Source organism: Mytilus edulis, chromosome 3 (assembly GCF_963676685.1).
Source record: "Mytilus edulis chromosome 3, xbMytEdul2.2, whole genome shotgun sequence".
Classification (NCBI taxonomy): Eukaryota; Metazoa; Mollusca; class Bivalvia; order Mytilida; family Mytilidae; genus Mytilus; species Mytilus edulis.
The window spans coordinates 2,931,626-2,958,247 of NC_092346.1; the positions used below are offsets into that span (position 1 = coordinate 2,931,626).

At 34.0% G+C, this 26,622-nt stretch overlaps 1 protein-coding gene across 1 annotated transcript in view; it reads right to left on the reverse strand.

Annotated features, from left to right (window-relative positions):
* Positions 1–6,361: 6,361 nt before the first annotated feature.
* Positions 6,362–26,622, reverse strand: part of LOC139515639 (adhesion G protein-coupled receptor B3-like) — a 35,394-nt gene continuing 15,133 nt past the window's right edge. Inside the window, exons 13-22 of the mRNA XM_071305265.1 lie at positions 26,368–26,471; positions 25,064–25,166; positions 23,916–24,066; positions 22,835–22,904; positions 21,981–22,047; positions 21,452–21,537; positions 19,951–20,077; positions 19,253–19,294; positions 15,902–15,985; positions 6,362–7,809 (exon numbers count right to left, since the gene is read on the reverse strand). Coding sequence (XP_071161366.1) covers positions 7,756–7,809; positions 15,902–15,985; positions 19,253–19,294; positions 19,951–20,077; positions 21,452–21,537; positions 21,981–22,047; positions 22,835–22,904; positions 23,916–24,066; positions 25,064–25,166; positions 26,368–26,471 — 888 coding nt within the window. The 3' untranslated portion in view covers positions 6,362–7,755. The remainder of the gene's footprint in view (positions 7,810–15,901; positions 15,986–19,252; positions 19,295–19,950; positions 20,078–21,451; positions 21,538–21,980; positions 22,048–22,834; positions 22,905–23,915; positions 24,067–25,063; positions 25,167–26,367; positions 26,472–26,622) is intronic.

Sequence of the window (26,622 nt, forward strand, 5' to 3'; positions counted from 1 at the left end):
CTGGCACTTTTTGTTAGCTAATATTCGTGTGTTTTTCTGTCCTATATGTTCCCCCATTTATTTATATTGTAGTTATATGTTATGTTGTCATTTTAATGTTATATTTAACATTACCATAAAAGCGGAAGGTTTGGCATGCCCAAAAACCAAGTTCAACCCACCTTTTTTTTTAATAAAATGTCCTGTACCAATTCAGGAAAATGGCCATTGTTATATTATAATTCGTTTCTGTGGGTGTTACATTTTAATGTTGTTTTTCTGTTATGTCGTAGTTCTCCTCTTTTATTTGATGTGTTTCCCTCAGTTTTACTGATGAGTCTTATGAAGACGAAACGCGCGTCTGGCGTACTGAATTATAATCCTGGTACCTTTGATAACTATTTTAGTTTGTAACCCGGAATTGTATTTATTTTCAATCGATTTAAGAATTTTGAACAGCTGTATCCTACTGTTGCTTTGATTTATAAAAATATCAATATATAGATGAAATGTACATCAAAGATAGGATACATCTTCAACTGATTAAATACAACCAAATTGTGTTTCATTATCAACAATTATGTAATTAGCACAAAAAAATTAACATAACCTTAAAATTCAATGTGCTATCAACGCTATCAGACTCCCAAGCTTTCTAAATGTTTAATAAAATGAGGAATAATTCATTGTTTGTAACAATCTCTTTATTTTTTCCTCTCTCATTACGTTCGAGAAAAAAGAAGTAACATTTATTCTCATGCTACAAAACTTTACAATGTTAAACAACGGTTGGTTGGATCTTTCTCGACTTTTTCATATTTATATAAAAAAAGATACATGTACATGTTTTGTGTTAAACCTAGAATGTTTTTCAAGTTCTTTTTGTCAAAATCGTTGCACATCTCGTATAAAAATATCTATGCTTTTTGTTTGTGTTTCCAAATGCCTAAAATAGAATTAGTCTCAAAGTGTGTACATATTATATATTTGTTTCAACCTAATAAAATGTTACTAATAGGAGACGACAAGATATACTATTAGTATTTGTAGTTTAACATATTAAAATCTTATTACATATAGAATTTATTTTTTATATATATCCAATGAAGTAAACAAAAATAGATAAAGATAATGCATCGATGCCACTGCTGGTGGAGCTTTAATTCCCCCGAAGGTATCACAAGCCCAGTAGTCAGAACTTCTATGCTGACATGAATTATCATTGATATGGTCAAATTATTAAATTTACTGTTTATAAAAGTTCGTACTTTATTTGGCCTTTTAAACATTTTTGGATTCGAGCGTCACTGATGAGTCTTTTGTTGACGAAATGCGCTTCTGGCGTAAAAACGAAATTTAATCCTGGTATCTATGATGAGTTAATTAATTCATCAAGTCGACTTGTGCTCCTCTAGTAAAACAACAAATGCATATCGTAATTTATGGATCATTTACAACGTTTAACGATGTTGTTCCTAATACTAAGATATGGAAGTTGACTTACAATATAATTAATCATAAATTGTTAACATAAGGAAATGACAGTTGTTTTCCATTCGACTGTTTCGTTTGAGCGTTTGATTTGGCAATTTTATAAAGGACTTTCCGTTTTTAATTTTCCTCAGACAATGTTTAATGTTACCTTTACAATTTGCAGAAGCAAATTTTTTATTCTTCCCTCGCCGGGATTCGAAATCGCGCTATTGAGATATCGAGACAACAACGCTAATCTGCAGTCAATTTCAACTTTATGCTTTATATACCATATAAATCATGTTCTGTGTTAAAACTGTAGAATCTCCTGACGAGGATAGGTTACACTAGTTCACTGAAAGCTTAATTATTATATCAGTCTAGGTGGTCGTGTGGTCTAGAACGCTAGACATAGTGAAGGCGGTGTTAAAAAAAAGAAGATTAAAATGCCGATTTAAAATGGTTGAACTGATATAAAGAGTAGTTTTGTATATATGTACTCACTTAAATACTGTATCGCATATTGGCTTTAATGTTTTAATTCATATATTCATACACTCATAGATACAAGATTTTTTTGTGTACGCCAGACACAAAAGACTTATCAGTGACGCTCAACTAAAAAAGTAAAGTACGAATGTGAAGCTTTTAAGATGATTTTGCAACCTAACAGACTACAGATTTAATATGAATGCTGCATTCTAACACAGAGCAAATCTACCATTTTTATGTACCCTCTGTCTTCTCCGTACACAGATGTGTCTTCTGTACTATTATTTGTCTGTTTGTCGTTTTGTTTTTAACCACGGCGTTGTTTGTTTTCAATCTATTATTTAACTCTCCCTCTGGTATCTTTCGTCCTCCTTCTATCCTTAAAATAAAGATAACGATGCAATAGGCAACTTCGTCAATATTGATCTCAAAATTCATTTCTGATGATTCTTGTTTCTATGGGACTGATTTTGACTGTACTATTCTTAAATTTATGTTCTCTGGATATATTAACATTTAAATGTTCAGTTACTTATAAATAACACTGAGAATGGAAATAGGAATAGGGAAAGAGGAAACAACCCGACTATAGAGCAGACAACAGCCGACAGCCACCAATGGGTCTTCAATGCAGCAAGAAACTCTTGTACCCTGAGGCGTCCTACAGCTGGCCTCAAAACAAATATGCAAATTGTTCAGTGATAATGGATGTCATGCTAAACTCAGTATTATACACAAGAAACTAAATTTGAAAATCATAAAAGACTAACAAAGGCCAGAGGCTCCTGACGTGGAACGGGCGCAAAAATGTGGCGGGGTTAAACATGTTTTTGCGTTCTCACACCTCCCCCTATACATCTAGCCAATGTCGAAAAAAACCGGACAAACATACGCACAGTAAAACGCCGTCTAAGAGAAGTCAAAGTCCGATGTCAGAATATGTAACAAAAGAAAATAAACAAAAAGACTATAGTACATAGTTATGATTGTACGGTATGAGATTGTTGTCTATAGTATAATAAGATAAAATTAAGAATGGAAATGGGGAATGTGTTAAGGACACAACAACCCGATCAAAAAAAAGGAAACAGCCGAACTCCATCAATGGGTCCTAAAGACAGTGAGAAAATCATACTATGCCAAAAAAAAAATCAAGGTTGGTAATTACCTAGTTTCTCTTATACAGTTCTTCAGTATACATTTGCTGGCACATAATAAAGCCTTATGTCAGCTTTAAATCCATACAATTTGTTTAACATGTTTGAACAGCAGGTATAGTAACTTTTCTTGAACAGATGGCATTAAGCGACGAACTAAATAATCAGTTAAACTATTTTATGTTGGAAGAATTTAAACATCACATATCATTGTACTGATTCATTAATATTGTACATCTGAAATATCAAAAGTATGTTTACGAGTGTGTTTTATGAAACGCATGTGTATTAATAATTCCCCTATTGTAAACTGGGCATTTTCTACTCAGCAACATTCCGGCAGCAACTTCATTAATATATGTCCAAGTTAACAAGATATTACAGAGCTTGGACTTCCTATCATGATTTCTATCCACGAAAAAGGTATAAAACAAAGATTTTAAAGTATTAAAGTTGAAATCATTACCTCGGAAATTTTACTGACGCCATCACGATTCAGTCTTTATATTCTTTGTTTTATTTTTGTTCTGTTTGTATTTTCGTCGTTTTCATTTTCAATCATAGCACTGTCAATTTGTTTTTGTTTTATGATTTTTAATATCCATTTGAGCTCTTTCGCATCATGATTAAAAGACAAATGGGTAGATGTGTCCGTTACATATTTTTGTACATTATAATAAACTAAACATGTGGAGCAAAACACGTTTCAATTGCTTTTTATAGAGATTGTGTGGCTCCGTCGAAAGTTAAATATGTCATAAATAAAGGCAAGAGAAGTATACCACTGTTCAATATTGATAAAGTTAGTCAACTGACACAAATCCGGGTCACAAACACAACTTGAGGTAAAATGTGTTTATGTTGTAGATAATTCGTCTTCCACAGGCGAACATACCAAATGGATCTTCAAAATCATTAGTCCACATTAATTTGACAGTGCGATGGCAAAATGAGAAAAAAGACAGAAATAAACATGATAAAGAAAACTGCAGTATAACAGTGTTCCTAAGTCATAAATTGATTAAAAAAACAAATCTGGGTTACAAACCAAGCTGCGGAATCACATCAACCATGAGAGAAAAAAACAAAAAAAGAGCAGGGATACCGAATTGCAACAAAAATAAACGCCAACTCATATATAAACGAACTATTTGAGATCAACTGCCATATTCCTGACTTAGTATAGGACATTTTAAGTGGCAACCATGAGTTGAGTCTGGTTTAAAGCCATGCCAAACCTCCCGTTTTATGACTATGATAAAATATCTCTAAAACACGACGTGACTGAAAAAAAAACAGAAATAAACATGATAAAGACAACTGCAGTATACCAGTGTTCATAAGTCATAAATCGATTTAAAAAACAAATCCGGGTTACAAACCAAGCTGCGGGAATCACATCAACCATGAGAGAAAAAAACAAAAGAAGAGCAGGAATACCGAATTGCAACAAAAAATAAACGCAACACATATATAAACGAACTATTTGAGATCAAATGCCATATTCCTGACTTAGTATAGGACATTTTAAGTGGCAAACATGAGTTGAGTCTGGTTTAAAGCCATGCCAAACCTCCCATTTTATCATTATGATAAAATATCGCTAAAACACGACGTGACTGAAATACAGTACATGCACACGCAAGAACATTCATAACAGAGAAATGCACACACAAATAATATAAACATTGAATCAACATGCAAACTTCAGAACAACAACGAATTTATTCTATCAATGATAAACACCACAGAATATAAAAACAGTGATACGCTCACGTAAATAACATGCAATCTCAAACTTCATACTTTATATTTTATATTGTAATTTCCCATCGAATTTAACATGAAAATACCACACGCACAGTCAAACCTACTTTATATCTTGACATTAGGGACGGGTTGAACAAAAAGTAAAATCACAAAAATACTGAACTCACAAGAAAAGGCAAAACTAAAAGTCCCTAATCAAATGGCAAAATCAAATTTTAAAAGAAATCAAACCGATTAACAACAACTGTCTTATACCTGACTTGATACTGGCATTTTCAAATGTAGAAAATGATGGATTGAACTTGGTTTTATAGCGCTAAACCTCTCACTTGTATGACAGTCGCATCAAATTCCATTATATTAACAACGATGCGTGAACAAAACAGACATAATAGGTAAAATTGTCACAATATAGGTACAGCAGTGATCACTGTATCACAATCTCAAAACAAACAAATATTAAACAAAGAAGCACAAAAGCCTCTATAAAATTTAACAATCACATTCATTTCTTCGTCAGAAATTGTAAACGCTACACAGGAAGAAATATAAGATGATTTTGTCGTTCAATGTACTTTTGAAAAATGGGGAATGGTGGTATACAGGGTTAAAAAGACAAAAGTTTAGTTAGAACTAATTTAAAAAAAAAAAACGAGATTTAAAATCATTTAGAATTTTTAAGATTACACATATGGTTAATACCATTATGTGAGTAAAATCGTTTTGTCGTTCACAGATGTTTCAAAATTATAATAGAACAATAACATATTGGCATTATAATAGAACAGTAACATAACTGCGGTATCATTTTAAAGTACAGAGCCACGTCATATGTATCAAGGAAACACAAAAAGTATCACGTACAAGACACAAAATTGAAAGATAATACAATTGAAAACAAAACTTAATGACAAAAGAGTTCCGTACAGCTGCCAAAGTGTAAACTGTAGCAACAATCAAACAGAGCTTGCATATGAAATATATAACTTCCAGTTGATACGATATTTTTATGGACGCCATCACGCGTTGTTTGACTGCTATGGACTATCTGTTTCACAGACGACGACACACATGCTTCAATTTGCGTAACTACATACCGTTCGCTTAACCCTGACTGTGACTTACCGAATTAAACTTATCACCGCGATCATACCGTTGTCACTTTGTTTTCGTCTTTCAATTAGATTAATTGTCCTTTTGGTGTTTTTATGTTTAATCCACCATTTTCTACATGATAGCAAAATGCCTGTGCCAAGTCAGGGATATTACAGTTTTTATGCGTTTGTGTGATGTGTTTGTGCTTTGGATTTTCCATTTGATTCCGTACTTTCCGTATAGAAATTTCCTCGAGGTTTGGTATTTTTGTTATATTCATTTTTGACATTATTTCAAGAAGAAAACGATATTTAGAAATTGTGTTTAGCGTGTATAATTCATAAGATAATTAGATATTAATTGTCAAGTTCGATAAAAAAAAATCTAACAAAATCTCAGGAAAATATTGAATTTTATTCAGTTAAATTATAAGATTCTTACTATACATATAATATATAAGAGTAACTGCTTGAATATATTTATGATAAAGTAAAAGAATTAACACAAAATATACTTAAGTAAAACAAGATTACAATGAATAAAACATTAAGGTTACCAACAACATTATAACTGATACATTTCAATTGAATAAAATTCATTTAAATTTTTGTCTTCAGTTCTTTGTTTTAATCCCAATTATACATTTTTATCTTTGATTAATACTACCTGATCATTTTATTACACCTATTCTGTCATCATACCACTTATCACAAAGAGTTATCAAAGGTACCAGGATTATAATTTAGTACGTCAGACGCGCGTTTCGTCTACATAAGACTCATCAGTGACGCCCATATCAAAATATTTATAAAGCCAAACAAGTACAAAATTTGATTTGATCAGATACCTTATCTATTATATTAGTAAGTTAGAAATTAAATGTTGATCTCTCTTTTTTACAAAAATATAGTGAAAACAAATAATAGGTTTCTAAAGAATGCTTCAAACTATATTGTTAAGGCAATGACCGAACATTAGAGGTGCAATTTCACAGAATGAGTACAGCAAATGGAAAACCCTATTTTGATTTCAAAATTCAACTTTAAAGTTATGTTATATATAAAACCAACAGAAAATATTCACTTTGTGTAGATTTAAAGAGTCGATGATAGTAAAAAAGGGTTGGTTTTATTACCTTATCAAGAAAAAATATTTTCAAAAAGTTAAGCTCTCTTACCACATTTAAAGATTCATTTAAATTTTATGTATAGGCCCTCTATACGATAATATCAGAAAACGATATCTTAATGAAATATTATTTCCAGAACTAAATGTAACTACTGTGTACACGAAGATGTTCTTTTGATCTATATGATGTCAAAAAATGACATTAGTTTATACTTGAATTGAGTGAATATCTTTATTCTTTTTTTAGAAAAAGAAAGACAACAGATATGAGAACGAACTTTCTTTTTTGGCAGTGAACAATATTTAGCACAAATTTAATAATTTATGAATTTTGGATGTAAAACCTGATATTAGCCTCCTTGGTTTACTTTATGGACTGACTCTCCCCCTTTTATTATTGAACAATGTCTATATAGTGTATGTATAAATAATGATATTTATAATGTTTTGATTGAATTTGCTACCTCATTACTGAAAAGAGCACTTTGGTCATAGTATATAATTATTAGTAGGAACACAACAAATATATTGTAAAATGAATAAGTCCAGTTTCTATTTCGTTTACAATCGAGCTAACAATATAAAAGTATACCTATAATAATAAGACAAAAATATTTAACTGCTTATGATTGATGTTATAAGTATTCTTATTCTGTCTCAATTATTTCTTCTCTGCACGGATATTGTCATTGAAGCGCTGTGTTTTTGAATTGTCCTATATAAAAATGAAAGAAAGTTAATAAAGAAAAAGAAAGAAAACATCACACAATGCACGCATGTACTTATGTTTTTCCAGTGCATAATGTTCTCGATCGCATATCTTTGTCTTTATGTTGTGATAAAAGGATGGAGGGGAAAACATCAGACAGAAATATATACAGAACTATTGAGGAAATCGGCCGAACAATGTACTAGTATAGGGTTATGGTAATTGTGTATTTTTAGGATGTATATTCTGCCTATACGGGGAACACTTAAATTTTGATTCAGACACTTATATGCAAGATACTTATCTGTATTCATGGTATCATGTATATTCTGGATCGCATTCGCAATTATATTTACTATAAAATCTATTGGATTGAATTTTCAGACATTCATATTTTCCGGAAATAATCTGGACTTATCCATAATTTTCAATTCCGTTTACTTTCTCTTCCTCGACTGTCTATTGCAAATGGATGCCACGACAAAACTGCTCCTGTGGATATTGTGACAAATCACCGTCAAGTATGTTTCAAATCGTTTATAAACTGTTAAATATATATTCCGTTAATTCCGTTAACTTGACAAACACGTTATTCAACAACTATGAACTGTAATTGTTTATTACTTTGAATTGAACTGAGAATTCTACTTTCGTTTTTGACTTGATATTATTATTGCATTGAACATTCTTATATTTCTTTCGTACATATTGTAAATATTGTATTTTTATTTCTTTCAGTTTACCGAACAATACACACTCTGTAAAAACTCCTGTATAATTTCTGGTGGAATTATAATCTACAATCTTCAAACACAAGTTGTTATTCTTTATAATTTGCCGAGATTGCGATACAATCACATGGTTATACTAGCTGAGTCAGGCTCAGCATAGTAAATTGACGACAACCTGTCTTTACATATCCAGACAAGGAACGACAACGTGTACATACCTTTACACTGTCAGTGAACTACATATCTTGTGTGTACTCGGCAGCAACCCAACAACGTTGAGTCAACATGGATCCCAGTCATGTGGAACAACAAGAAGAGATTCAGCCCCCAGAGGTAGATGTCCCTGAACTATTAGAAAATCCGTCTAATACAATACAGTCAGATGAAAATCCCGAGGCTAGGCGAGTACGTGACCTCACGGAAAAAGGAAAAGGAGCTTTCACTGAAAACGTGACAAGTTCTGTCAGGAACAAGAGGCTCTCTGGACAGACATTGAATCCCAGTTATTGGAAGTCACAACGCCTCCTAACGAGCTCCAGCAACTCCTAACAGCCCAGGACAAACTTGTTAAAGCCTGTAATATTTATCGTAGGCTCACAGATGAATACCTATACTTTCTGAAAAGGACCAGAACATTGGAGAGTCAAAAAGAAATAGATGCATGTAAACTCTCTTTGGATTTCCGTCTGTCCAAAGTGGAACTGGTTATGGAAAAACTACACGAGCATCGCCTCGCCCTAACAAAGGCCAAATCCACTAAAACAAAGACCTCAAAAGGTAAGAAAACCTCACGCAGCGGTATTTCTAACGTGTCAGACATGTCAAGCCTAGCACGGAGAAAGCGTGTCAAGGCAGAGGCTGCCAAGTCTAAAATAGCCTTTGTAGAAAAACATGCCCTTATTCTACAACAGGAAGCAATGTTAGAGGAACAAGCCCTGTTCAGACAAATTGAAATGGAACAGGAAGCAGCACACAAAAAGGCTGAAATGGAACAGGAAGCCACACTAGTCGCTCAACGCAAAATTCAACTAGAACAGGAGGCCGCACAGAGAACAGCTGAGATAGAACAGGAGGCTGCTCACAGAAAAGTGCTATTAGCACAAGAGGATGCTCACAGAAAAGAGCAATTAGAAGAAGAGGCCGCTCACAGAAAAAAGCAATTAGAACAAGAGACTATGCGCAGGAAGGCTCAAATGCAACAAGAAGCCGAACGGGTAAGTCGTGAAAAGGTCGAGCTGAAAGCCAAATTTAACCTTCTTGAAGCACAGAGAGAAGCTGCAGCCGCAGAAGCCGAGGCTCGTATCCTGGAATACGATGACAGCCAAGCGTTTAGCGATCTCCCTGACGAAAAGGAAGACCCGTTCCAGCGTGTGCAAGATTTCGTCAATAAACTTCCTGTATCAACTGTTATAAAGGAAGTAACAGGACCTCAAAAGACAAAACAAATTCCTGTTAAGATCCGTAGCACTGAACTTGCTGTCACAGACATCTGCTGTCTTGCCTTCCGATACAAAGTCACCGGAAGTTACCTTAATCCCAGATCTGGGATTAGTAACCGGCATACAAAAACTAGGCCTTTCAAATGAGAGCCCTACTGAACACCAAAAACAGGATGTTAAAGAAGTGATCCCTGTCTTACGCACAAAACAAGACGTTATAGAAGAAATCCTTGCTGAACACAAAAAACAAGGTGTAAAAGAAGAGATACCTGTTGCACACTAGCAACAAATCAACCCAACATCGGAGATTACTAGATTTCTCTTGCGTAAGGACTTTTTTTCTCCCGATTAACAAGCTTTAACGATCGGTCAGAATCCTTCCATACATGGAAAGCAAGCTTTAAAAACGTGACAGACGAGTTGCAAGTATCTGACTCGGAACAGATTGATTTATTGATCAAGTGGCTCGGTCCTGAGTCTGCTAAACATGCTATAAGCATAAGAGCGTCGAACGCAAATAATCCTACAATAGGTATACAAAGATTATGGAAGAGGCTTGACGAGCGGTATGGTGCTCCAGAAATGTTGGAAGCCTCTCTCAGGTGTAAACTTGACAAATTCCCAACCTTGACGAATAAGGACAACGCACGTCTTTATGAACTGTCTGACATTCTATCAGAAATAGAATACCACAAGGAAAATCCCAAGCTGGGATGTCTGCTAGCTTATTTTGATTCACCGACCGGAATAAACCCTACCATATGGACTTCACGAAAGATGGATTACAAGGGCGTCTAGATACAAATCTAACCACGGCGCTGCCTTTCCTCCTTGTACAGAGCTATCTGCATTCATCAGTGAAATCAGTAGAATTAAAAACGATCCCGGATTCATCTTTGGGTCAAAAGTCACACCAAATACAAAAAGTGCTGCGCCAAGGTTCACGTCTTACCCCCAAGACTAAAGTTGGTACGCATAAATCAGCGGTTGAGCAGCAATCTGGAGACGCCAGCAAACAAGGTCGTTGTCTTCTGCACAAAACAAAGCATTCTTTAAATGAATGACGAGCGTTCCGAGCCAAATCAATAAAGGAACGCAAAGGTCTTTTGAAAGAAAACAGTGTGTGTTACAAGTGTTGTGATTCTACCAAACACAGAAGCCGGGAATGCAATGCACGCATGAGTTGTAAAGAATGTGGAAGTAAACAACACATTACCGCTCTTCACATCACTAGACCACAGCAACCTGCAAGTTCTCAGTCTAGCTCGCCCAAGAAAGCCTACGGCGGGGAGCCAACAGAAACCGCTGAAACTAAATCAACCTCAGTGAACTCTACCTGTACTGAGATCTGCAAATATACATATAGCGGGAAATCTTGTGCTAAAATACTTGCTGTGAATGCTTATCACAAAGATACCCAGGACAAAGTTATTCGCATGTACGCCATCATTGATGACCAAAGCAACCGGTCACTAGCATCGCCAGAATTCTTTAATCTTTTCGACGTCAAAGATAAACCGGAGAACTATACTTTATCAACATGCTCCGGCAAAGTAGTCACTTCCGGGAAAAGAGGAAGAGGTTTTGACATGGAATCAATGAATGATAATGACAGGTTTGACCTTCCTGTACTGATTGAATGTGATCATATTCCCAATAATAGGGACGAAATACCTACTCCTAAAGTAACGATGCATCACCCTGATTTAAAAGAACTTAGGGGTAGCATTCCACCAATAGAGGAAAATTGCCAAATTCTTCTCTTAATTGGCAGAGACCTTATAGAGGCCGACCATGTCCTCGACCAGCGCATAGGACCACCCAGAACAACAATTGAAACTGGGTTGGGTAGTGATAGGAGAAACCTGCAATAACAAGCAGCATGTGCCTCTTGAGTTAAAGGTCAAAATAACCAACATTTTACCTACAGGACAACCTTCAACCGTTCAACCATGCACAAGCAAGTTTGACATCCGGGAAAACTACACAGACACTGTAACGAAAGATTTACAATCGCCACTCTTCAAAAAAAAACAAGGGACGATGATAAGCCTGGACAGTCATATGAGGACAAAATGTTCATGAAGCAGATGGACAACGAATTTTTGAGAGACTCGGAAGGAAGTTGGGTATCACCGTTGCCGTTCCGAGTGCCAGGACAGCCATTGCCAAGCAACAGACAACAAGCTCTTCATCGTGCTAATATGTTAGACACCAGTCTGCATAGAAACCCAGTTAAGAGGGAACACTTTCTTACATTTATGAGTAAGATCTTAGACAATAATCATGCAGAGCTCGCTCCACCATTGCATGAACATGAGGAGTGCTGGTATTTGCCATTGTTTGGTGTTTATCATCCGAAGAAACCCGATTAGATAAGAGGTGTGTTTGATTCTTCCGCCAAATGTAACGGAGTTTCACTTAACAGCGTCCTGCTAACAGGTCCAGACTTGACCAATGATCTCTTGGGAGTACTGCTGCGTTTCAGGAAAGAAATGGTCGCAGTAACTGCAGACGTTCAACATATGTTTCACTGCTTTGTTGTCAGAAAAAACCACCGAAATTACCTGAGATTTTTATGGCATAAAGACAATGACCTATAGGAGAACCTTGTCGAAAACCGCATGAGAGTTTATGTTTTCGGAAATAGTCCGTCACCTGCCGTTGCTACGCTTGGACTCCGAAAAGCAGCTCAAGCATCAGAACTAGAGTTTGGCAGTCACGTGACTAGCTTTGTTACAAGAAACTTCTATGTAGACGACGGTCTAACGTCATGTGCTACTAAAGAGGAAGCTGTTAAGCTCATGAAGGACACACAGCAAGCATTAGCAAAATATGGAAACTTACGTCTTCACAAGTTTGCCTCTAATTGTGCGGAAGTTATGTCTGCATTTCATGGCAGTGATTTGGCTTCAAATCTTAAAGATCTAGACTTAGAATGCGACAGCAAACCCCTACAACGTAGTCTTAGCTGGGACGTAAACACTGATAACTTCTTATTTCAATTATCATCATAAAACAAACCGATCACTCGGAGAGGAATTCTATCAACGATAAACAGTCTCTACGATCCTCTTAGATTTTTGTCTCCGGTGATTATACAAGGGAAACTCCTATTAAGGAAAATAGTATCAGAAACAGTCGTTTGGGACCAACCTCTCACTGATGAGACAGCAGATGAGTGGAAATCTTGGAGAGATACTCTAATTGCTATCGAAACATTGCGCATTGACAGTAGTGGTGAACCAAACATAGGTTTCACTCTTGGAAAAGTTAAAGTTGCACCAACAAGTGGTCATACTATTCAACGCCTTGAACTATCTGCTGCAGTATTAGCAGTCGAGATAACACAGACCATCATGGATAATTTAGATTTACATATAGACACCGTAAAATTCTACACAGACAGTAAAGTAGTCCTAGGCTACATCAATAACGAGACAAGAAGGTTCTTTATCTATGTCGCCAATAGAGTAGAGAAAATACGAAAATTTAGATCTCCAAATCAATGGAATTACGTACCAACTAACCGTAATCCCGCAGACTCTGGAACAAGGTCCGAAACAGCCCATGAAATTCACAGCAGTGAATGGTAATTGGGACCAAAACAACTTCTTTCCTCAGAACAGAAGAATTTTGAGGACATATACCAGCTAATAGATCCAGAAGAAGATGGAGAAATCCGTTCAACTGTTAATGTTGCAACAACATTTTCCACACCTAAACATAAGGGTATCGGAACTGATAGATTCAATCGATTCTCCAACTGGACATCACTTGTGCGGGCGATAGACTTTTTGGAACGTTTCTCCCGTTTACACGGGTCAAAACAGGCATCACCAGTGACTTCTCTGGATAGTTTCTCGAATGCCGAAAATTTCATCTTAATATCTGCACAACATGAAGTTTATGAGATGAAATAGATTGTATAAAACGTCAGGAACAAATTAATAAGCGGAGCTCGATAGCTGACCTCAATCCGTTTTTGGACGAACGAGGACTATTACGAGTAGGAGGCCGTATTGCCAAATATGACTTAGACCTCCGTGAAAAGAAACCATTGATCGTCCCTGGACGCCATCATATAGCGACATTATTAGTTCGACACTACCACAAAAAGATAAAACATCAAGGTCGCCATTTCACAGATGGAGCGATTCGATCCGCAGGATTTTGGATCGTAGGAGCAAAACGCTTGATCTCATCTATTACTCACAAATGTGTGACATGCCGCAAACTCAGAGAAAAAACCGAGTATCAAATCATGTCTGATTTGCCAGAGGACCGTCTTGAACCTTCACCTCCGTTTACTAACGTTGGAATAGACACCTTTGGACCCTGGACAATTGTTTCACGTAAAACACGTGGTGAATACGCCAACTCAAAACGTTTAGCAATTTTATTCACATGCTTAGTGACAAGAGCTATTCACATCGAATTAATCGAGGAAATGAGTTCTTCAGCCTTCATAAACGCTATAACAGGCCAAGTTAAGATTTTCCGATCTGACCGTGGAACGAACTTTATTGACGCAATCGACGATTTAAAGATTGACTCAATCAACGTTGAAGATAGACCCTTCAAGAACTTTCTGTACAATTCTGGTACAACTTGGATCTTCAATCCGCCACATTCGTCCCACATGGGTGGAGCCTGCGAGAGAATGATTGGTATTACCAGGAGAATTCTTGATTCTATGCTTCTAAATGCAGCCGGGAGAAGCCTAACGCATGACGTGCTCAACACACTAATGGCAGAAGTTTCAGCAATAATGAACTCTAGACCTCTGGTACCGGTATCAACAGATCCAGAAAATCCGATAATATTAACTCCGGCTATGTTATTGACACAGAAAACCGACTACATATTCACCTCAGATAATCTTGGAGAATTCGATAAACGAGATCTATGTCTTGCCGAATGGAGACGAGTACAGGCTCTTGCCAGTGTTTTCTGGTCCCGTTGTAGGAAAGAGTACCTGCCGTTACTACAACAACGACGAAAATGGACCGAAGATCGCCGTGATCTCTTCAAAGGAGACGTCATTCTTCTAAAAGGCAAAAACCTTTGCCGTACCCAATGGCCCGTTGGAATTATAGTGATCATTTAAAAGTTCAGACGAACATGAAGCAGAAGTGCGAGTAATCGTTAATTGAAAAGCCACAACCTACACACGCCCTATCGCGGACATGATTTTCTCATCGAGAACATATGTGTAATTATATGTATATATTTTGGATAAATATAGTGACATTCATATGTGGAATTATACTTTCTGGAATAGTGATATTAGATAGATTTCAGACGGGGAGTATTCTGCATCGCGTTCGCAATTATATTTACTATAAAGTCTATTGGATTGAATTTTCAGACATTCATATTTTCCGGAAATAACCTGGACTTATCCGTATTTTTACTTCAGTTTACTTTCTCTTCCTCGACTGTCCATTGCAAATGGATGCCACGACAATACTGCTCCTGTGGATATTGTGACAAATCACCGTCAGGTATGTTTCAAATCGTTTATAAACTGTTAAATATATATTCCGTTAATTCCGTTAAATTGACAAACACGTTATTCAACAAATATGAACTGTAATTGTTTATTACTTTGAATTGAACTGAAAATTCTACTTTCGTTTTTGACTTGATATTATTATTGCATTGAACATTCTTATATTTCTTTCGTACATATTGTAAATATTGTATTTTTATTTCTTTCAGTTTACCGAACAATACACACTCTGTAAAAACTCCTGTATCATTTCTGGTGGAATTATAATCTACAATCTTCAAACACAAGTTGTTATTCTTTATAATTTGCCGAGATTGCGATACAATCACATGGTTATACTAGCTGAGTCAGGCTCAGCATAATGTATGTCAAATTGAAAGCAAAACACCGTCTGTTGGTATATATTTACTCACATTATTAGTAGAGTCAGTAGGTGGTTTTGAATCCATACGATAGGCGTGTCGTCGTCTCTGATAATGACGATAGCCAACCCTGACCTGTATACGATATAAACATTATTATACATATATATTCAAAAAGTACACATTTTTGTTAGTAGCCAGCTGAAGCCGCCAAAGGTTTCGGGATTTTCCAGCTGTGTTGAAGACCAATTGATGACCTTAACCTGTTTTCTTCGCCTTGGTGGGGTTGTTGTCTTTATGACACATTCTCCATTTCAATTGTCAATTTTGGGTTGCAGATAAATCAATTTCACTAAATAAATTATGTAAGTTTTAGATAATAGATACATGATGTCTAGTGTACGGATGTATTGATGTCTTAAGGTTAAAAAAAACTCATCACATGTTTTGTGATGCTTTTTTTTAAATCTCTTGTATTATCAACATAATAAATAGTGGAAAGTCTATTACTAGTCTTAAGTGTAATTGATGAAGTGTATTACAGACATTTTTGTTTTTCGTCGATTTTTGTTTTTTTTTAAAAGGTGATGTTCGTTTTTCTTCATGTCGTGACGTTGCAATGAACCATCGCAGATCAAAAATTAAAATGACTATGATAACACCCCGTAAGAAAAGATACAAACTGATTTTACTAACAAGTGTCATCTTAGACATAATTGCTACATCTGAATCATAACCTTCAGACCATCAAATTGATAGCAATACCAATAGTTGTATGTTTCGCAATGCCATCAAGTAACAAGATAAAAAACGTTCGAAAAGTTAGTAACTATTCGAAAAACTGCAAAATCTTTAATATTTTGAGAGCTGATGCTTGATTGATATGCATAGTAATGTGACAAATAAAGCTGTCTTCAACAGATCTAGGAACTACGATGAATGGTACCTCTTTAAATGTTGTTTACGTATTATTAATATAGAGACAAAGGATCCCAAAGGAAAGATTGTAAGTCCAAAATAAATAGAAACATTCTTTAAAACACAGCATGAATGAAATAAAAAATAATGAGCAATACATCACAACAAGCAGGAGGGGGTGCTCACCGGAGCTTATACACGGTTACAAATTAAAATATGACATACAAATTAACATGACATCGTTAATTATCCAGTTATCCATAAGAAGATGTGGTATGAGTGCCAATGTGACAACTCTCCAAGTCACAATTTGTAAAGGCAAACCCATAATAAGTTTTTCCTTGTGATTTCGCAGCATCGAAATCTTTTACCAAGGGACTCACAATTCTTTAAAACTCCTCTCCGAAGACAAAACAAGACTTCTGGATTTGATCATTGACAATTTTGATATGACAATTTTTTTCATCAATTACTTCCTGCAGCTTTGTGAGTCTAAAGATTTATACTGCACTCGTTCTATTTGAGCAGTCAAAATGCGTTGACTGTATATTTCTATGTCATATACAGTCACTGACCTGATATCACTTTTCTTCATGAATATTTAAGTAGAATTCTTATATGGTTGATACGTCAAGTCAATGCCATAGTATTGTCTATATATTCAGCCAGGAATATGGTAGTTGTTATATTTTTTTTTGATGTGTTTGAACTTTTGATTTTGCCATTTGATTAAGTACTTTTTTAAAGAAAAATTCAGTATTGTTGTGATTTTTCTTTTTATCATAAAATTGAGAATGGAAATGGGGAATATGACAAAAAGAGAACAACCTAACCAAAGAGCAGATAATATATATAAAACAAATCAACTGAACATAAAAATAAGAAGATGTGGTATAATAACCAATGAAACAACTATTCACAAGAGACCAATAATGACAACAACAAAAAAAACAACAGGTAATCGTACGACCTTCAACAATGAGCTCTGTTAATGAACATATAGGAGCCAATGACAATCATACTTATATACATCATACCCTGAAGGATGTATTACTTAATAAACTTCTGAAATTGATACTGAAGCCATTGTTTATTAATCGAATGTTAACTAAGTTGTATTAAATACTGCTTTTGAAATTTTATCATGTTTATACAACACAACATACTTTTACATGCCACATTCAAACACAGTCATACTCGGATTTTGCTAACCATTTTCTTTTAAGACTGATTGGCAATATGTGTTGTAAAGTCTATATGTTTTCAAATTTTTATTTTTCCCATAAAGGTTTTCAATATTTTTAATATCGGCAACATCTACAATCGTAGATCAGTGCAATCGAAAAACACTTCCTTTTTATTAGAGATCAGTCATTTTCTGTCATATATTCTACCTTTATTACAACTCTTAGACTACCAATTGTATATATGAACCCGTACTGTAGGGTTTTCATATTGCCGAATTACAGTCTAAACCTACTGATGACTTCACTGATAGTTCTGCATTAATTTATAACCCGGGAAGGTCAAATGACCCGAATACCTCCAGATTTATCAATAAACTGACATGATCTGTTCTATAAAAAAAATGTTTTAAAAAGCCAAGCCATTACAGGGCAAATTTCTTCATTGAAGATCGATCTGTTTTTCTCATATCTTTACTCCTAATTACAACTATTGCGACTACAATTTTCAATAATTAGATCGTGTTGCAGGATCCAAATAATTTCAAGTCTAAACTTTTTGTCTACAGCCGAGGGTGAATGCTACTGGGGTTGATGTATCATTGTTCCAAAACGCTGTTCCAAATCTTATATTAACATCTTGTGATTTTTGCCGCGATGAATATAAAGTTTTTATTAAAGAGGAGTTTATATGCTTTTAGCCAATGAAAAACAGAAAATGTATTGTCATATGATAAAACCGTTTACCACATATGCACATTGCCTCTAACCTGTAAGAAATTATTTACAAACTAAATTTGATATATCAAATAAACAACGGTGGTTTTGCACTTGTCTGATTTTACGCAACAAAATATTACAAATATTAGGTAATCTGTGAATATTTACACCAGAATCCTGCAAGACTATAAAACAACGATTACATGACTTGTGTGCTTTGTCTAGAAAATACACATTTGAACAGAACAATAAACAAGAGTGGTTTAATAATCAGTGTTGGTCTATGTGGCACTAACGGAAAGGTTACATATAGTTTCATACGTCTGCTTCATTTAAACTTTTTGAGTATTTGTTTTATTGACAGTTTTAGAATATATTATATTGCATACGGTGAAAATTTGACGTTTGTACAACTTAATGACTGTACATGTATACTGATACGATCTATTTCTTTGAAGATAAGGGATATATTTTAGGCTATTGAAAACCCTTTTCAGTCACAAACTGCCGCGTATATCATTAACACAAGCAATGCATTATTTTCTTTCGTGTAATTGCTTTCTATTGTTAAGATAAATACCTGCTCATTCAAGATACAGTGGAACAAACATATAAAAAAGCCCTGTTTAAAGGATAATAAAAATGAGATTATTCTATTATTGGTAATTGAAAAGTAAGGTGATTGAAACATTATACGATTAAACTATTAAACATTTTGGTATGCAATAATCACGTTTCATGTACATTAGACTTTCGATATTTCTGTTGCAGCAATCAAGCAGCGATGCATATAATATATATATATATCTTCCAGTTGATATTTCGGAACATGTGTTTTGTATTCCTATTTCTTTGAAAAAGGCTGCTTGCTGAAAAGTAAACTCAACAAACTAAGGTCCTTCACAAGTTAATTGAACGTTATGGATGATCTGATTCAAAGATGACGAAGGATATTTTCCAATTGTCCTATGCTCAATTCCGTTATTTTTGCCCAGTCTGCTTTTTTTCAAGGATACGTTATTGACTATACTTTTTGCTTTCGCCTGTTTGGTTTTTTGGTCTTTTTTTAACGTTGCTTACATTTCGTATCTTCCGTCCATCCTATAAATATCTTGAAGTTATCGAAATAAAACAAGGCTCGTGTAAAACTATCTTTATCTGTAAATTGTGTACCGCAGAACATTTAGGTAAATGATTGCATTTAACACATATTATTTGGATTTAATGATATTTAACATCCATTTGACTGACTGATTAACAAGTAAAAGACTAATATACCTGCAGAGAGTTGAACGTTGCAAATAGGTATTGGAACATGACCAGATCATCGTTTATAGAAAATGCTCCCAGTACCCACGTTAATCCAAACAACGGTAAAATGACACAAATACTTTTCAAACCAATCCTACGAAAGAACAGGATAGTTTTTGTGTACAGACAATTGCCAGAAACACATAATGTTATTCACAATACGACGTTTTTTTACGCCATTAGTATTCTTACTTGTAAAGCAATATGAAGTATCAAAATTAATGAATATTTCGTTGATAAAGTAAGAGTTACTTCCTTTTATATGACTAATTATTTATCAAGCACAAATTATTCTGTGACAACAATCCTAAGGGAAGGTTGCTATCTCTTTGACATTCTTCCCATTTCCATTGTCAGTTTTATTAATCATATAATTATGCATATGTTTAATTATATAATAGAAGCATGCATGTCTCCATTTGTCCGGTACACTCGTTTACTTTAACTCCTTTTTCACCTCATTAACAGTTAACAGGGGTGTACCTCTGACACGACAACTGTCCTAACATAGTAATTTAGAAGCAACGAGAAAATAAATCCGGATCACAACCCAAAACCCAGAGAAACTGAATCAACTTTTAGAAAACATTACATTTATATTGCTATATATGCATAAAGTTCACTACGGTATGTATTAGAGTCTCAAATCACTTTTATTGTTTTATCGATGATGTTTGTTTTGACTTATTGTAGATTATTGTTTTTTTCGTTCATAATTTTTATCGTCATATATTATAAATTATAAATATATCCCTCGTTTACCATTCAAGTCAATGTCCTACTAATTTATGTGTCACGTTTGCTTACAATAACGGGTAAAGGGTAAAACCTGATACGGGTGTCAATTAAATATCTAAGTTAGCGAAAGCTCTTCGGTTCGTTATAGGTTTTATCGTATGTCCGAATCTACCCAGCCTCCATTCCCTGCGTAGTGTTAACGTTATGTTCAGTTTTTAGTTTAAGTATCTTAAATTGATAATAATATATATGCTTATCATGTTTGCTTAATATACAAATGTCAACGCAGTACACATGCTACTTAATTCTTTTAGTTCAATAATAATGTTAAGACATATGGTCCAAGTTGCAACAGAACATCCAAGTGTGATACGGTACTATTTGCCTGTATTAGTACTGTCTTGTAATGGATTGTACTGTTTACTCAGTTGTCGTATATTCTGTTATCCTTTCATGAAAGATGGCTTTTATCATTTGTGTCGTTTTGTTATTTTCCTTTAAATTTGATGACTTTTTCCTACTAATAATTACTTATCTTTTCCTATCTTCCTTCGTATTGAAAGATGTTGCTGAGTAAAGCGATTTTTATGGTAAATATTAAGCTATGAAATACTCTCCGGTTAGTAAAATAAACAAGTATTTGTTCCAAGCATTTTCCAATTGAACGTCAACAAGACAATACAATATTTTTGATAGATGCTGAAAAAATAATCGTCAAAAGCAATCTTACTTAAATTTTACTTGAATTGTTTTCGCAGCTAACCCTCTACTGGTCATCATTTTATACACTGTAATAATGACGAACATGACATTAACCTGTGGAAGAAATCGAAAAAAAAAATGAAGTAAATAGTACACGAAAATATATTATTGTGGTGTTGGTCACTCTTTGGTTCTATTGAGCATATCAAGAGCAAGCTATATTGTTGTTATCTATATTTGTGTTACCATTACATTGTCAGTTAGTTTTCGGCTTATTAATTTGACTATTGGCATCGTAAACTTCGCCTCTCCCGTGAAAGCAGTTTAATTTTCGTTTTAAAACTGTACTTTCCAAATGATATGAGTGAACCAAAAGTAATACAGTTAAACACAATATTTGTATACATTAGACACCCATGCCACCTTTTATCAATCATCACCAAAAAAAATGAAGTACATATCAGAATTTAAGATAACAAAATGGAAATATTAATATCTTATCATCATATTCCTGAATTCGGAATGGTAACGTTCTTACATCATTCGTACATACATACCACTATAACAAGTAGTGCTGGTCCAATGAACGCCCAGATGAGATTCGATTCAAGGGTTAACCAACAACTGAAATAATTAATTGAAGTAATCCTCTGTTGGTTAATACATGTATAAACACAGGATTAAATAGACCTGTTCATTCAATATGCAAAACATAAACATTAAAACAAATATAACACTAGCATGTAGAACACATACCAATACATTTGTCATAAGTTAAAAAGTCAGTATCTCGTCAGATTAAATTACTTATTGTTGTGTGGGAATACAACACTGACGCAGATTTGGGAATGGTTTACCCACCTTCAAACTAGTTTAAACCCGCCACATAATGTATGGCCAGTCCCATGACAGGAAGCTGTCTATCAGTAGTAATCGTTTATTGCCGAATATCTAGTATTAATGAAGTCTTTAAATAATTCAAAAACATCGGCGTAAATCCATATTTTGGTTCGACCCCGATCTGGTTAAAGTAAAAACCATGAACGCTAGTACTTATAAGCCTTCAATAAATAGAAGTAAGATCAAAACCTGCTCAATTTGAGTGAAGGTAATATTAACATTTAGTTTAATTAAGGACTTCAGCTGTGTTATTGGATATTACCATTACGGCATATCATTTCGGTTTAGTTCAAAGCAAAATTCATATTCACTTAACATCAAGAAATTATCGTCCTTGATATGCGTTAAATTGACAAATAAACGTAATCAGCCACCACTCATCACCATTCTAATCATTATATACTATTTGCATTCGTATGTGGTAATACTATTTCGACTCAACATTGTTTCCTATTGCTCAACAGTTCAATATGAATATATTAAACTATATATTTAAGTGGTTTATACGTACAACTGTTGATTGCCATAGCCTTTAAAGTTAGTCACACCAGCAGTAATTCCAACTATGCCAGCAGGAACAACTGGAATTGAAAATTGTTTTTTTTTGTATAGAGGGAAGCCTACTTACAATATTTTTCATAAGTTTTGTTACACTGTAAGATCTACCATAAGTACAGTGCAAGATGTTTTGCACTGCCGTAAATGTCAAATTGAGAATGGAAATTGGGAAAATCTCAAAGATACATGAACCCAACGTGAAATTGAACATGTTATTATCCCTGTGTTTAAAGGGATATTTATTCCAGGGTTAATGAGTTTTTTGTTTTTAAGTAACATTATCTCGTTTGATGCTTTTTGTTTGTTGTTAAAATTTAAACAACAAATATATTGACGTAGGACCTGACCTGGAATTTTGATACAAACCTATCTATTTTTTAAGCATTAAAAACCATGAATAAATTCATGTTGCAGTGACCATTTAGTCTCGGTCTAGTTTAGTTTCGGCTAGTACAATATTTTTTTTTGCATTGAAACCAAATGAGCTGTTATACATTGTATGATCAAATAAAACTAATCATTTTAATATGTAGACTTAACGCTGTCTATTTTAATTTTAAACTTTTGAATTTTTGAAATACTAACGATTTTCTACCTCAAAAATAGATTACTTTTGCTGTACTTGGCAAAACTGTAAAGAATTTTGGTCCTCAATGCTCTTCAACTTCGTTATTTATTTAGACTTTTTAACTATTATGGATTTGAGCGTCACTGATGAGTCTTTTGAAGACGAAACGCGCGTCTGGTGTAAATACAAAGTTTAATCCTGGTATCTATGATGAATTAATTTAAAACCACGGGGTCGATGCCACTGCTGATGAAGCGCGTCTGGCGTATCAAATTATAAGCCTGATACCTTGATAACTATTAATCTAACCATTCCCAGTACTTTAAATCTTTCTATCGTGTATGGGTGGATTTAACAACCATTATTAAAATTCAAAAATAAGAAAGCAATGAATGAGGATGTACCTTTTTGTGCTTCTTTATTAAATATTTGTTTGTTTTTATTATGTGATGTAAATGTAACTTACTCCAACATGCTGTTATAAGCTTATGAATTATGGAACTTGTCGGGAAAACAATAACTACCATTCTCACAATAAGAATACCCTCCGCCAGCATCAAAGCAAAGTCTGTTAGGAACATAAAATGCAAACCAACTGCAATCGCTGAACATATAACCTTTAAATAAGATATAAAACAACGCAATATATAATAACGATAATATGATTTATTCTTTTTATAAGGAAAAGTACATTCTACGTAGATGACTATGCTTCTATGGTGGCTCGATTAAGAAATTACAAATGCACCCTGAATTTGAGTTATAACTAAATACTGATGTAGTTTTGTTTTCTGTTCATTGCTCGTCTACTAAGATTTGCTGTGGTAGATATAAAATTATTTTGTTCATATGTGACTATGACATTTTATGCATTTGTAATGCATTTTTATTTAGATATATATTTACTCTTAACTCCTCTGTAATCTTTGTAACTGCATGGTTTGATGAGAATAATTCTAACTAAAAATTTGTCGAAACTCTCTTTTACATGTGATTATGGACTTTCCGAATTGATTTTTCTCTCTAAGTTCAATATTTTTGTGATTTTACTTTTATCGTGTTTATTTTTTATTTTGTTATAGCTTTTATTTTGGCTAACTTCACGTTGACTAAAGAAAATTGAGCAAAAGGTAAAATCAGATGTACCTATATCAGTCTAAACATTATCCTGTTTTCCATAGTCTGCAGTTTCCTATTTTCCAAACAACTTGTGCAATGAAATTGCTATCTTTTTAGACACATATGAACAATCCTGTGTGCTCAAACCATTGTCGGTTTACATTTATGGATATCATAACACGTCTCTTTAATCTTTCTATTTCATTTTAGAGCAAGTTTTCTATGCATTCATTTTGTCTCTGATGGGAAGTTGTCTTATTGGCAAGTATACCGCATCTTCTTATTTTGATAATGATAGCTTATTGTTATTTTTGGATACCAACGTAGATAATCGTCGTTTTTATTATTTGCAATGGAGTTGTCAGTTTGTCCTTGACTTATATTTTTATTTGGTTTCTTCTCCTCTCGTGCCAGTTTTGAATCACATGTTGTTCTAGTTTTATAATATGTGAGGGACAGTCAAACTCATATAAAACTTCTTTCCTATGTTCTTACTTTATTTTCTGTTTGTGTTATTCCAGCTAAGAATATTACATACGACATAATTAATGCCACACATAGGTTCATCAGTGTTTTTGTTCTGTCAGTTCTCACATACCTACAACAATTACAAAACCGATCAATACATGATCATGAGTCTAGAATATATCTACAAAACCGTTGAGGTCTAGGAAGATAGATTATTTGTATTGACTTGGTTCAGTATCTTAATTACGTGTTATAGTGTTTATTTTAATTCTTTTTGTAAATTATCAACCTTTACTGTTTAATTTATTTTTGGATATATCTGTTTTGATTGTCTTAATAACAAACTAAAAAGAAAAGTATTTCATAACGATCATATTATACTTTAACCAATATGTAACGATTAATCACAGCTCACTTAAATTGTCCGTTTTTTAATTGATAAATTAATTAGCAAGGTTGCAACTCAATAAGCAAAGTTGACCTTTAATTAGTTTGGTTATTTTGTTAAGATCCAATTGTGGTCATTACGCTCTTCTGTTTCGGTTCTTCAAAATATTTTGCATTCGATATTGAACGTTTCTGGTATAGGTTATTTCTGAAAAACACGTCCGGAGCATACAATTTATAAAGCGTTTATTGCATTAAAAAAAAAGTTGTTGTAACATATTTTTCTGTTCTTTTCAGTAGTTTATAAGTCAGTATCAAGTGAAGTACTGTACAATTGTAGACGGGTCGAATGAAAGGTTTCATTGGGAGAAGACTATATAAGTTTGATTAACTTGTGTCTCATCCCTATTGCACATTTGGTTTCTCATCTTCGATTTTGTAGATGTGTCAGGGCTAGACACAAAACTTATTTTCTTTCAAATATATATAAAAAAAGTACAAATATATGGACAATCCTCTCAATTGTTATAAGTACACAGTAACATGGGTTATTTTTTCTAAAGGTGATCATGCACTAGCATTTACAAAGAAATTTCGACAATAGTTACACCAAAGCTGTGTACAAATGTTTTTTTTTTAAATTTATTTTTTATTAAAAACACTTTCCGAAAGGTCATACATGAAATTCAAATACATGTCTTTATATGATATCTTTGAAAAGTATAAACCATCAATTTGTTATGGGTTAAAATTCAGTTTAAGTCTGGATAACCTTTACCAGGACAACAATGGTTTTAGTATGCATTGAAATTTTGTATCAAAGTGTAAAATGTGTATGTTTTTTTTTAAATAAAAATTTTACGTTCCACTGAAATTTCTATATGAGTATCCATGACAACAACGCTATTTAACAACAATGCATAAATGAAATTTGTAAAACTTACCTCCAAAGAACAAAATGAATAAGAATTGTAATGACCAGAAACAAAATGGATACTCCACATCCGATGGCTGATATTAGGCTCAGTGGAAAATAGTGAGAAGGTGGCTTGTAAAATATTAAAATTACATTTAGAATGATAAACTGACATTAAAGTATACTATTACATACTTGTGCAGACTAGTTATACTACTTCTTGTAGTATGTCGATGGATCTGCACAAAAAGCCAACAGCGAAAGGTACCAAAACCTTTTGAGG